We start from the raw sequence: 13,334 nt of genomic DNA, 5'->3' as shown, positions 1-13,334 counted from the left end.
AGAGGCAGTTGGTCCTGGTCTGTGTTTACCCTGCACCCCTACCTACCCACATACCCTGTACCCCAGGGCCCTGCTCTCTCTGCCTCCTGCCAGGTTTTCAGTTTATATTTTCTTGAGGCCTCCAATTGTCTCCGTGAAGAAACCCGATCCCAGGCTCAGACAAAAGCTGGGGCTGCCAGAGGAGAAACCCCATTCTCTCCCCCTCGTCCCACTCCCCCACCTCTATAACCTTTCTCGCTTTGGATGCTGGGTATGGGTTCCAGGACCTGGCTGCCATCACCTAGGCAACAGGGGGCTTTGGTTGCTATGGTGATCAATGTGGGAGAAGCTGGGCAGCCGGGACAAAAGCCCCCACATTCCCCTCAGCCCTCCTCCCAATTCCCTTGGGATGTTACTGAGACACATTCCATTAATTTTATTTCTGAAAGGCCTTTGGAAGGGAGAAGGGTCTCCTTTTTGTGCCGGGCTCTCTCCGCTCCCCCCTTCCTCTTTGGCCTCCTTTTAACCCCAGATAATCCATGGCTGGTTTGAGCACTGGGATTCAGTGCTTGTGTTTGTGTCTTGATTGGGGAGCAAGTTGAGAAACAGTGGGGCATATTGGCTTTTTACAGCCTCTGCCCCTCAGGCTGGGCCCAGCTCAGACCTGTGCCAAGTCCAGACTTCTCTCCTGTCTCCTCACCACTTTGACATTTCTACTTGTTGATCTCATCCACTGATTCCCGCCGCACCCCCCACCTCCTCCACTTTGTTTCCTGGGAACGATGCCTGACCAAGAGACCCTCCAAACCTGATTCTTGAGACTGATTGAGTGAGGGGAACTTCTGTCCATCTCTTTGCCTACCTTTCATCCCTTCCCAGTTACTGGGATTAGCTCCCTTGGGTGTCCAGAAGGACAGCAGGTTTCAGAAGTTGTGGTCCTTTGGTCCCCTCTGTTTGGTGGCTGAGGGAGGAGCATGTTTTGCTACATTGTGGGCCAGCCCTCTGGGTGCCAGGGCGGCGGGGGTCCTGTCTTTGGCTGGGGAGGAAAGTAGGGGGGCTCCAGGCTAAGTAGCTCAGAACAAAGAGTTGAGAGATGACTGGCACCTTGTGTGGCTTGAAATTTATCTGCAGGGGAAACAGTAGCTTCACCTCACATCTGGGTGTGTTTGAAGTAGTGGGCTGGGGTGTGTGCGCTCCGGAAAGTTCTTTATTTAGTCCCACGATTTATTTATACCGCCGCCTTCCCTCGTTTCGGAGGAAGTGGTTGGGGACTGGAGTTTGAGAGTTTATTAATTGCTTAACTATTAGTAGCTACAGTCTGTGAAGGGCGCTTCTTTCATCCCCGTGTTCTGTACAGCCACCCCACGAAGGCGGTATCTTCGCCTCTTGTTTTACCAGAAAGCCCATCAACTCCTAAGCACAGTAGGGGCAGTAGCTTGCCCACGGTCACCCAGCTCAGCCAGGGAGAGCCAGGTTTTAAACCTGAATCTTTGTGTAAATCCCGGCCTCTTTTTTGCCGTTGGCCCTGAGATGGGTTGCAGGTATTTGGGGTGAGGATGAGGAAGGGGGGGTTCTAGTGTCTGTCTGGATCTAATCCAGAGCCCCGCTTTGCCCTATGGCTTTTTCCTAGATGCATCTTCTGTAGTCTGTTGGTCTCAGAGCCTCCTGGCGAAGCTCAGTCTTTAAGGGCACGGCTAGAAGGACCAGGTAGGAACCACATCAAAAGTGGCTCAGCTGCAACGTCTAAACCGTACGGGGGAGTGAACCAGTAGAGTGGGTTCCCCCGGGGGAAGGGAAGGGGAGCCCAACATGTAATTTGCAGACAGAGGGGGTGAGCATGGGATGGGCCCTGCTTGTGGCCCTGTTTTAGAGAGGTTCAGGTTTGTTGAAGTATATCTGTCCCCAAAGTATGTGTCTGTCACATGTTGCTTTGATGTGGGGGATATTGAAATCACTGGCTCACGGATTGTCTCCACATAACTCTGTCAGGAGGAGAGATGAGTAGATTTCACATAGATTCTTATCTCCCCACAATGGCATTCAGATAGGCAGGCGTATGTATTCGCTTACTTGTGGGTATCAGTTACTGTATCCACAGGAAGGGAGATGGATGCAAGTATGTATCCCCCCTTCTGCTCATCCTCCAAGTCCAGGCAAAGTTGTTGGAGAAAAGTTATCTCCACAAAGCAAGTCTGTTTCAGTGCTTCAGCATCCCGAACTGCTCAGCAGTGTTGGACCTGGTTGTGGGTTGTGTTTATTCCTTCCCAGAACTCCACTTGGCTTATTGGCTGTCATGAGACTTCACTCTACTGGCCTCTTGCCCTCCTTCTCAGTCTCTTTGCTTGTTCTTCTTTTCCTCCTGGACACACGCAGTTTGGAGATCTTGTACCCATTCTCCTGAGCTCAGTGCAGTGTCTCTGCATGTTGACAATACCTTCTGCTCAGACTCCAGCTCCTTGGACGCCCATCGGCCCGTTCCTCACAAAGCTGCCCTGAGCTTTGTGAGTGGGGAACGGAGTACTCTCAGCCCTCTCCCACAAGCTTACTCCTCCCCACACATGCTTCTGCATAAACTCCATCCTCCCAAGCTTGCTTCTTCTAATTCTCTGCCTTACCAGAGCTCAGTGTCTTATTTTTATTACTTTTATTTTTATTTTTATTATTTAAATTACATTTTACTTACATATTTTGTGTGTGGTGACTGGGTGTTTTTGATGTGTCTCCCCCCCACCCTTCATCGGGTCTAGTTGGTTCTGCAACTCCGTTTCTGACGTCTTCCTTGGTTCTAGTGGCCGAGTCTTCCTGCTGTGGGACCTTCTCACTGATTGCTCCGTTTCTGCTTTGTCTTTCCAATCCAAATCAGCACAGCTAAATAGGCTTCCTGATATCCTGCAAATAAAACCGAACTCCTAGGCCGGGCGGTGGTGGCACACGCCTTTAATCCCAGCACTTGGGAGGCAGAGTCAGGCGGATTTCTGAGTTCTCGAGGCCAGCCTGGTCTACAAAGTGAGTTCCAGGACAGCCAGGGCTACACAGAGAAACCCTGTCTCGAAAAACCAAAAAAAACTTTGGTGTAACTATATAAATCCTGGCCTCTATGAGTAAAATGGGAACCTTGATTGGACTAATTAAAAAAACAAAAAAACAAAAAAAAAACCGAACTCCTAGCGCGGTTCTTACAGCTTCTGCCAGCCTCTCCTCCTGAGCTGTGTGGTATATTGTTTATTAACTGCAGGGAGCCATTTCTTGACTTGGCCTTCCATGGTGTGGTGTCATTCCCTCCCTTTCTTGGGCTTTTTCTTCCTTTCTTGGGCATGGTCAGGTGTCATTTCCCCAGATTTCTAGACATTCAGTTTAGAGTATCTCTACAGGACTCGGGATGTCGCTAGCCCAGTGGTAGAGTGCTTGCTTAGCACACAGGGTTCAATCCCTGACACATTTGTCTGTTGCTGGGTAACCTCGTGTTCTTTTCCTCCTCCCACACTGAGAGAGATGGCTGCTTGTATTTATTGGAATATCCAGGACATAGCAAAGTGTATGTTTGCGTGTAGGTGAGTTAGAGAGGTTTGCTTGATCAGGGAGTGGAGGCAGGAGGTGCTCAGGCATGGGAATGACTTGAGTTAGTGTTGCCAGCATTCCTGGAGAAGATGGCCTTGGTTGCTACAATAGCTGGAGCGTCTGTGAGAGTTGGGTGGGGCTGGGCGCTGAAGGATGCTTGACTGGTGGGTCTTGAAAAACCATGCATCGTAGATGGAGGAGGCTGCCCGTCGGCCCTAAGTAGAGCTAGCCTTCTGTCTTGCTTGTCCAGGGGCTTTGGGCCTCTGGAAGATGCTTCTTTTTGTTTGTTACTCTTACCATGCTGCCAATCTCTACCTCCATTCACCCATCATTGAGAGAGAGGGAGAGGGAGAGAGAGGAAGGGAGAGATTGTGCTCTCAAGCTTGTACATGTACTCGCGGGTCTCAGAGTCTCCGTTTTCCTGACTGAGAACAGGAGAGCAGTGCTTTGATTCTTCCTGATGGGGCACCCAAGTTGGATTACTCTGGGTGTCCTTCTTGCCCTTGGAGCCTGTGCTGGCTAGCGTCTTTCCCAGCCTGGAATACTGTGGATGGAGGGTCTTTCTAGCTGACAAAGCTGGAGGAGCTGAGCCTATTGGGCAGAACAGGGAACCAGGAATGATGTATTCTCATGGAATAGGTGGCTGGGCTTCCCTGAGATCCTGGTGGCATTCGGAGATGTATTTTCCTTTCTGTCTGACCTATGGGAAGCCTGAGCTACCCTCTAAGCAGTTGCGTTCTCTTCTCAGGGAGCTGTCGCTTGAATTTCTCTGAGATAAGCCCACTCGTCCAGCAAAATAGAGTCCCTCAGGGTGACGGTTGACTTCCTAAAGGTGCCTCTTGGCCTGAAGAAGCCTGTGCTGAAGGAGGTGGCTGTGGGGCCCCCCAAGAGGCCCCAGCCCGCGGCCCTGGAGCGCTACAAGGCACGGCGTTCAGACGCCATGGACACCGAGTCCCAGTACTCGGGCTATTCCTACAAGTCGGGCCACTCCCGCAGCTCCCGGAAGCACAGGTGGGTCCAGCGGGAGCAGATCAGCCTGGTAGAGAGAGACACCTCTCTCTACCTGTATGCTAAGGTGGTGGGGTAGGGGGCTGCCGAAGGGACCTGGAATCCCCTCTTGACATTTGTTTCTGTTTCTCTGGCTTCCTGCTGCAGGGACCGCCGGGACCGACACCGCTCTAAGAGCCGGGATGGGAGTCGAGGAGATAAATCAGTGACGATCCAGGCTCCGGGAGAGCCCCTGCTGGACAATGAGTCCACGAGGGGGGATGAGCGGGTGAGCACTGGGGCTAAAGTGGTTTAGATCAGACATTTTGTGATCCTCTGGGGCAGGTGGAGTTCCCTAGGCAAGCACAGGGCTGATGGAGATCTAGGACAGGTCCAAGATCAAGAACGGTATCTTTTTGTTTCTTTTTCGAGACAGGATCGACTTTTGTAGCTTGTTTTTGTTGTGAGACAGGGTCTCACAGTGTAGCCCTAGCTAGCATTGACTTCACAGAGATCTGCCTGCCCCTGCTTTCTGAGTGCTGGATTTAAAGGTGTGCGCCACTATGTGTGGCCCCAAGATTGGTTTTGAAAACAAAATCCTCCTGTCCCTGAGTCCCAAATGAAGGGATTACAGGTGCGCTACTATGCCTGTCCTTCGTTTCGTGTTCCAAGGTGGGATCTTGTTGCAGGGAATTCAGGGAATTTAGATGTTAGTGGAAACTCTTTTGGAGGTACTAGTTTCTACCTGACCTCCAGAGGCGGAGGTGGTTTAGCTGAGTAAGGAGAAATGCTCCTGCTGCTCCAGAGCTCCCGTCAGCCAGTCAGGTTGGCGCAGGCTGGAGTAGGCGGGCAGCTGTGCTGGTGGGTCGGCCACAGGTTTGCCTCGAGTCTCAGATGTTCGCCCTCTGCTGTTAGCTTGTGGAACAGCATCACCTAGGTCCTAGGGAAAAGGGGTTTGGGGAAGAGTCAAGGGAGCCAGGGCACCAAGAAGAGAGACTGGGCAGTTAGAGGGAGCACCTTGGAAAGGTGGCGCACGCCTTTAATCCCAGCACGTGGGATGTAGAGGCAGGTGGATTTCTGAGTTCGAGGCCAGCCTGGTCTACAGAGTGAGTTCCAGGACAGCCAGGGCTATGCAGAGAAACGCTGTCTCAAAAAAAAAAAAAAAAAAAAAAAAAAAGAATTCTAGGACAGAGTGAGAAGTTGTTTCTGTTCTGACTTCTGGTCCATTGCACTCCCTGGGTAGAGAGGAGAGTAGGCACAGTCTGGAATTTAGAAGGGACAGGGTTTGTGGTGACACTGAGATTGCCCAAGTCTATTCCTGTTCTTTCTTCTTAGTCAGTGGAGACTCTTAGCTTTTGTTCCTCTGGGGCAGGGGCCTGTCTGACATTGGGAACTCTTTTCTTTCTGTAATATCAGGCCTCATGGATTTTTGAAGTGACGTTGAGGTATGATTAAACTCATCTCCTGTTGTGTGGGGTTCCCCACCTTGATCTTTGAGAGGGTAGGCAGTGTATCTGGGGTCACTGGGTGAGGGTGTGGTGGTTCCGGTCCCACAGCTGACAGTGGCCAGCTCTTCTGCCTTCTGGATTCAGGTCAGATTCGTCTCCCATCCTTGGGAGAGGAGAATCCTCAGCTCTCTAGCCCTTCCAGGCTGCCTCTTCCACTGCACTGCGTAGCTAAGTCCTGTAGCTTGTCTCCCCAGGAGTTTAGGGTAGGACTCTGTATGTCCAGGCTGGATTTCCTGGTGGTCCTGGAACTTATCTGTAGGATGCTCTCTAGCCACTGCGGAGAAACAGCTTTGAGCAGACCACACTCTGAAGGGCACCTGGGAGCCCATCTGTCTGTGCTTACCTCCACAGATCCTGTACCACAGTTACACAGGTGGTCAGTCCACAGAGCTAGCTTTATAGAGACCCACGGTGACCCTGAGTCTGCAGCGTGTTTCCCATATTCTGTTTAGGTCATTCACTAGTCTTCCTGTCCCCTCTTCTCCCTTAATGAGAAAACTATAGTAGCTCCTCATGGTTGGAGGATAGATTTTTTTTTTAACTTTTTATTTTGTTTTGGTTTTTCGAGCATGGTTTATCTGTGTAGCCCTGGCTGTCCTGGAACTCACTCTGTAGACCAGGCTGGCCTCGAACTCAGAAATCCACCTGCCTCTGCCTCCCAAGTGCTGGGATTAAAGGTGTGCACCACCACCCGGCTTTTATTTTATTTTAAAGACAAGGTCTCATGTATCTCAGGCTAGCCTTGAACTTACTGATATAACTGAGGATGGCTTTGAACCTCTGACCTTTCTTCCTCCACCTCCCAAGTGCTAGGATTACAGGCATTTATCACTGCCCCTGGTTTTTTTTTTTTTCCTTTTTGAGACCGTCTTGATCTGTGGCCTAGGCTAATTTTTTTTTTTTAAAAATGTGTATGAGTACACTGTAGCTATACAGATAGCTATGAGCTATCATGTATGTGGCTGCTGGGAATTGAAGTCAGGACCTCTGCCGGCCTCACTCGCTCTGGCATAATTCACTGTAGCTGTCTTCAGACACACCAGAAGAGGGCATCAAATCTCATTACGGGTGGTTGTGAGCCACCATGTGGTTGCTGGGATCTGAACTCAGGACCTTCGGAAGAGCAGTCAGTGCTCTTACTCGCTGAGCCATCTCGCCAGCCCTGGCCCAGGCTAATTTTGATCGCCCATTCGACCCCTCCCGCTTCAGCCTCCTGTGTGCTGGGATCACAGTCACGCATCGCCTCGCTTGGCTGGAGTAGATGTCTGTTCCTGGCATGACCACATGGCCTGCCTAAAGGACTCCCCCTTCCCTAGCCAGTCTGCTCTCTCTCTGCTCCTGAACGTGGACCCGTCAGCTCTCTCATTCCTCAGGGTGCCTTGGTTCATGAATCTCTGCCTTGAATAATCTGGCCCTGGCTTCTGCTGAAACCATGGACTACTGCAAAAACCCGGAAGCAACTTAGGAGAGCCCATCTAGAGCTCAAATGTTGGAACAGTTCATGGGCACCTTGTTTAAGTGCAGATTGTGGCTTAGTAAATAGGGGCTGGGCCTGTGGGTCTGCCCTTTCTGCCGCGCTCCCAGGTGAATTCCACACTCCTGGTCCACAGAGTGCATTTTGACTAGCAGCCCCTAGAGATCATTTAGCTCAGAGTTCCCAATCTTGGCTGAGCATTATAATCATCTTGGGAGCTTTCTAAAAAAAAAAAAAAAAAGGTTGACAAGCAGATCTCACTTTGCATAATTGGTATGTTTTCCAAGCTCCCTAGGTGATTCTACTGTGTGCAGCTGGGGTTAGGAGCCACTAATTCAGATGAGCTTCTTGCATGTCACCCGCTGCTGGGGGTCAGCTCGGGTCCTATCACTCTCTGGAAGCTGCCTGTTTTGCCTGGCAAGCGTGCCCTTGGGTCACCATCACTGCTCGAGAAGTCCCCTTGGCTGTTGTCCTGTGCTCCGCTTTGAGGGTCATCGGTGCACATGTGGTGTCTCCCCCGCCTGACCTCAGTGCGGCTCCCCAGAGACTTGGGTTTTAGATGGCAGTTTCAGCAGCGACAAGACCGGCACACAGTAAAGCTCAGTAACTTCTGATGATTGTCTATGTGTTGATGTCTCTCTCCCGGTCCGCTTTCCCACGTGTACCTCTGTCTTCTCTGCCTGTCTTTTCCTCTCCGTTCCCCTTCCTGGCTGTAGGATGACAACTGGGGAGAAACAACAACGGTGGTCACTGGCACTTCTGAGCACAGTATCTCCCATGATGACCTCACGCGCATCGCCAAGGACATGGAGGACAGTGTCCCCTTGGATTGTTCCCGCCACCTGGGCGTGGCGGCAGGGGCCATTCTGGCATTGCTCTCGTTCCTCACCCCGCTGGCTTTCCTGCTGCTGCCCCCATTGCTGTGGCGGGAGGAGCTGGAGCCGTGTGGGACCGCCTGTGAGGGCCTCTTCATCTCCGTGGCCTTCAAGCTGCTCATCCTGCTGTTGGGCAGCTGGGCTCTGTTCTTCCGCCGGCCCAAGGCCTCACTGCCCCGAGTCTTCGTGTTACGAGCTCTGCTCATGGTGCTTGTCTTCCTGCTCGTTATCTCCTACTGGCTCTTCTACGGCGTGCGCATCTTGGACGCCCGGGAGCGCAGCTACCAGGGCGTGGTTCAGTTTGCTGTTTCGCTAGTGGATGCCTTACTCTTCGTGCACTATCTGGCCGTAGTTCTGCTGGAGCTGCGTCAGCTCCAGCCCCAGTTCACGCTCAAGGTCGTGCGATCCACTGATGGGGCCAGCCGCTTCTACAATGTCGGCCATCTCAGGTAGGGGTGCACGGTCGTAAAGTGGGACTTGGGTAGGACAAAGATAAGACCTGAAAAGGTTTGGGTGGGGGGAGGAGGGAGGAGAGAGGGGAAGGGTGGGATGGCGGCGGGGACAAAACGTGATGAACAAGACGGGCTGGGCGGAAGGGAGTTTGTACACAGTAAGTGTTCAGTGGCATTTTCAGCCAAACGACAAAGTCATAATGTAGGATCGTGGGTAAGATGTCAGTGGGAGTTGTGAACTGGCAGTGACAGGCATTTCGAAATCAGGACCCTTAGAGGAGGGTGGGCCAGAGGAAGAGAGGTAAGGGGTATAAAACAGAGGGTTGCTAGCCTTTTCTTGGAGGCATGATTTTTTTTTTGTTTTTTTGAGTAGTCAGTATATGTTACTGAGATGAGCCGGCCATAGATGGACCGCCAGAGGGAGAGATAGAGAAAGTCAGCTCCCACCAGGCTTGTGGGCAAGATGCCCCCACCCTCCAGGCTATGCAGAGCATCAGTGGCACCACCTGGGTCCTATCAGAAACCTTGGGAGAATGTTGGAGGGGGAGGAGGGGGTCCCTTAGCTGGGGCTTATTTACCCCCTGGCTTCAGCATGGCAGGAAATGGGTAGGCGACCAAGCCTTGGGAAGGATTAGGGGCCTGGTAAGTCTAGACCTCAGGCTTGAGCCAGGCTTCCTGGAAGCAGCTTGTCCCTGTGTGTCCTCTCCAGCCCTGCCGACCTGCCCTGATGTGTCCCTTCCCCTGCGCCCCTTGTCTGTCCCTTCTCCCTCCCCCTCCTGCCGTCTCCCCAACAGCATCCAGCGAGTGGCAGTGTGGATCCTGGAGAAGTATTACCATGACTTCCCTGTCTACAACCCCGCCCTCCTCAACCTGCCCAAGTCCGTCCTGGCCAAGAAAGTGTCTGGCTTCAAGGTGTACTCTCTCGGAGAGGGTGAGCGGCCCTGCTCCTCCACTCCTCCCGGCCTCTTCCTAAGCAGGGCACCAAGTTACTTCCCTTGTCTTTTCCCTTCCCTGGCCTGCGTCCCAGCCCCTCTGTTCTGTCATTTCCCCTTGACTTCAGGTAGCTGGTCTTAGCTGCTCTCCTTTTTATGCTATGGTGTATCCCCTGGTTTAGCTCCTGGGTCTGCTCATAGCCCTGGTCTCTACACCCTTAGGCCCGGAGCTGCAAAACCTCCTGCGTCAGGAGGAAAATAAATAAATACGCAGGATTCCTCCCCTTTCAATGCCTTTCTGGTCGCTTTCCTGCAGTTTCTCTCAGAGGTGGCCAGGAGGGCTGGGACGGGGAGGCATTGCTGGGTAGTGGGGGGACACATCCTCTGGCTGTGTCAGGCCATGTTTCCCGAATGCAGGAGCTACAGTTTTTCTGACCATCTCCTCTATCCTGATCTTGTACAGAAAACAGCACCAATAACTCCACGGGCCAGTCAAGGGCCGTGATCGCGGCTGCGGCACGGAGGCGCGACAACAGCCACAATGAGTACTACTACGAGGAAGCCGAGCACGAGCGCAGAGTGCGCAAGCGCAGGGCCAGGTGGGTGCCGGCTGTGTGAGTCCAGGGCCCGGTGGACAACTGAGGGAGTGGAAAAACCAATAGAGCAGTACCTGTGGGATGAAGCTCAGGAGGCCCCGGTGCCTGCTGGGAACAGAACAGTAAGGATGCAGGATTTGTATATTCATTTCCCAGTGCTTCCGTGACTGATCACCATGGACTCAGCAGCTGTAAAACAACACATTTATTATTGCTCTGTTCCGTGGGTCAGGTTCTGGCTTGCGGGACCGCCTGCTTGGACCTTGAAGGCTAAAATCTGTGCACCTCTTCTGTGAGCCTGGGCTTCTCTTCCAGGCTCCCTGGCTTTTGATGGACTCACATGCGTGTCATTCTCTCCCACGGTTTTCAGCATGGTAGTTGGCTTTTTCTAACAGGAGCCAGCTCTCTCTGACTTTTGCCACCTATAGAGAAGCCTGGTTTTCAGGCCCGACAGGATAATAATTATTCATGTGTGTGTGTGTGTGTGTGTGTGTGTGTGTGTGTGTGTGTAGGCCAGAGGACAGCCTTAGCTGTTGTCCCTCAGGCGTCATCCCGTTTGCTTTCTGAGATGGTATCTTCATTGCTCTGAGGTCACAAAGTAGGCGAGACTAAGCTGGCTGGCTTCCAGTTCCCAGGGATGTGCCTGCCTCTGCTTCCCCAGTGCTGGGATTAAAAGTATGCGCCATTATACTTGGATTTTTTTGGTTTTTCTTTTGAGACAGGGTCTTACTATTCAGCCCTGGCTGGCCTGGAAACTTACGATGTAGACCAGCCTGGTCTTAAACTGCTGCGTATATCCTTCCATCCAAGTCAGGTTTCAGCACTGCCTATGCTATTGTGGCTGAATAGAAATGCCATTTCCAAAACTGGGAGCCCTGCCAAGCCTGAAGACCTGAGTTCAATCCCCAGAATCCATATGTTGGAAAGAAAGGACTCCTCTGAGTCCCATAGAAGGCGTGTGCATGCCCCCACCCATGTAAATAACATACTACTACTACTATTACTACTACCACCACCACCACCACCACCACTCCTGCTAATGCCCTTACCCGTTAGTCATATGTATTAAGTTTTTACATAGTATAGTGTGTTGTGGAGTGTTTTCCTAGGTCTGATGGGACACTTGGCCTTTTCTGCAGCTTAGTTACTGAGTATCATTCTGGATTTGATGCTAGCCTCGTTCCCTTTAAGTTCCTAGACTGATCCCACTGAGTACGACGGTTTCTTGGTGCTTGTGAGGAAAGCACGTCCCTCATCTCCTAGCACTTGGCTCCACACGGACTTCCGTTACTTCCGGGAGAGTACAGAGGCCGGACCTCACTCTGGCTGCAGCAGTCTGAGCCGATGGGTAGAGGGTGGGATGAACAGTGGGCACCTGGTCCAGATGCTACCTGTCCCCTAGGCTCGTGGTGGCTGTGGAGGAGGCCTTCACGCACATTAAGCGGCTGCAGGAGGAGGAGCAGAAGAACCCCAGGGAGGTGATGGACCCCCGGGAAGCAGCCCAAGCCATCTTTGCATCCATGGCCCGTGCCATGCAGAAGTACCTTCGCACTACGAAACAGCAGCCTTACCACACCATGGAGAGCATCCTTCAGCACCTGGAATTCTGCATCACCCACGACATGACGCCCAAGGTAGGCTTGCTGCTTCCAGGCCTTCCTCTGTGTGCAGCTTCTAGCCTCTCCTGTTCATGGCTGTTTCTCCTTCCTGGTCTTTGCCTCGTCTTTACCTCTTCTTGAGAATCTCTTTTCCTGTCCCCATTCCATCTATCTTGTGTGTGTGGAGCGGAGGACGCAAGGGGAACTTTGGAACTCTTTGGGGGGTGTGTTTCAGAGGCCTGTTTCTCATTTTTATAAGGCCTTAGAAATTCTACATTCCAAGTCTTACACCTTCACTTTCCTGACCCCTTCATCCCCAAAGCAAGCTTTTACCTCTGCTTACTTTTAGCTGTCGGGCTACCTCAGCCCAGTTGCCAGCTTCCTAGAATGGCTCTCTGCGAGCCTCCTTGTTGAGGGGCTGATACAGAGGCCGGGAATGTAGCTCAGGGGTAGATCAGGCCTGAATTCTTGATTTCATTTACCAGCAAAACAGTGTGCATGCATGTGGACACACACACACACACACACACACACACACACAGTGTTGCACTTGAATCTTTGCTTGGCCCACTTTTCCCCTAGTGTAGACCTCCATGGTTCTAGTCATGTCAACTGTATGGAAGGGAAGGAAGGAAGAAGAATGAGGTTCAAGTTGCCCTGGGCACAGCCTGGTGCAAGGAACGGGGTGAAGAATTCTGGTCCTGAGTGGAGCTGTATCACTTCTGTGTATGTCATCATCCCCATCAGTACATTAAGTGTCTCTGTGGCTCTCTTCACCCCCATGAATACATTAAGTGTCTCTCTGGCTCTCTTCTGCACTCACATTTGAAGATACCGGTTCATGGGTACAGAATGAGCTCAGAAACATCCTAGCTATCTTAGAAAGCTGTGTCTCACGGGATGAAGGGTGGGTGAGCGGACGAGATGCCCCAACAGTATCTTCTCCCCTCCTCAGGCCTTCCTGGAGCGATATTTGGCCGCTGGACCCACCATCCAGTACCACAAGGAACGTTGGCTGGCCAAACAGTGGACCTTGGTGAGCGAAGAGCCAGTGACCAATGGGCTTAAGGATGGCATTGTGTTCCTCTTAAAGCGCCAGGACTTCAGCTTGGTAGTGAGCACCAAGAAGGTGCCCTTCTTCAAACTCTCCGAGGAATTTGTGGATCCCAAGTCACATAAGTTCGTCATGCGGCTGCAATCGGAGACCTCTGTGTGACTTGTGCAGCAGCCAGGGGAGGAGGGGTGTGGGAGTTCCTGCAGAGTGGGAGGGGCTTGGTTCTCTGGCCCTGACACATTTCTGCCGTCCTACTTCCTCTTGCTCTTATTTGTTTTTGGTTTGGTTTTGTTTTGTTCTTGGTTGTTTTTTTTTTTTTTA

General features: G+C 52.0%; 1 protein-coding gene and 1 long non-coding RNA gene across 4 annotated transcripts in view; one reads left to right on the top strand and one right to left on the bottom strand.

Moving 5' to 3' along the window:
* The window catches only part of LOC116103629, a 2,707-nt gene extending 2,450 nt beyond the window's left edge, over positions 1–257 (bottom strand). The window contains exon 1 of the long non-coding RNA XR_004123518.1: positions 230–257. This is a non-coding gene — a long non-coding RNA (uncharacterized LOC116103629). The remainder of the gene's footprint in view (positions 1–229) is intronic.
* The window catches only part of Vangl2 (VANGL planar cell polarity protein 2), a 23,260-nt gene extending 9,932 nt beyond the window's left edge, over positions 1–13,328 (top strand). For 2 of the 3 annotated variants that reach the window (XM_031389840.1, XM_031389846.1), the window contains exons 2-8: positions 4,286–4,548; positions 4,693–4,813; positions 8,223–8,830; positions 9,628–9,764; positions 10,229–10,364; positions 11,764–11,995; positions 12,915–13,328. In XM_031389840.1, coding sequence (XP_031245700.1) covers positions 4,478–4,548; positions 4,693–4,813; positions 8,223–8,830; positions 9,628–9,764; positions 10,229–10,364; positions 11,764–11,995; positions 12,915–13,175 — 1,566 coding nt within the window. In that variant the 5' untranslated portion in view covers positions 4,286–4,477 and the 3' untranslated portion in view covers positions 13,176–13,328. Of the gene's footprint in view, positions 1–1,624; positions 1,687–4,285; positions 4,549–4,692; positions 4,814–8,222; positions 8,831–9,627; positions 9,765–10,228; positions 10,365–11,763; positions 11,996–12,914 lie in introns of those variants that run through there. The other variant, XM_031389857.1, reaches the window with a different exon arrangement.
* Positions 13,329–13,334: the final 6 nt, after the last annotated feature.

Source organism: Mastomys coucha, unplaced genomic scaffold (assembly GCF_008632895.1).
Source record: "Mastomys coucha isolate ucsf_1 unplaced genomic scaffold, UCSF_Mcou_1 pScaffold1, whole genome shotgun sequence".
In the NCBI taxonomy this organism is placed as follows: domain Eukaryota; kingdom Metazoa; phylum Chordata; class Mammalia; order Rodentia; family Muridae; genus Mastomys; species Mastomys coucha.
Note: the sequence above shows the minus strand (reverse complement) of the source record. Positions and strands in the feature narration are given on the sequence as shown.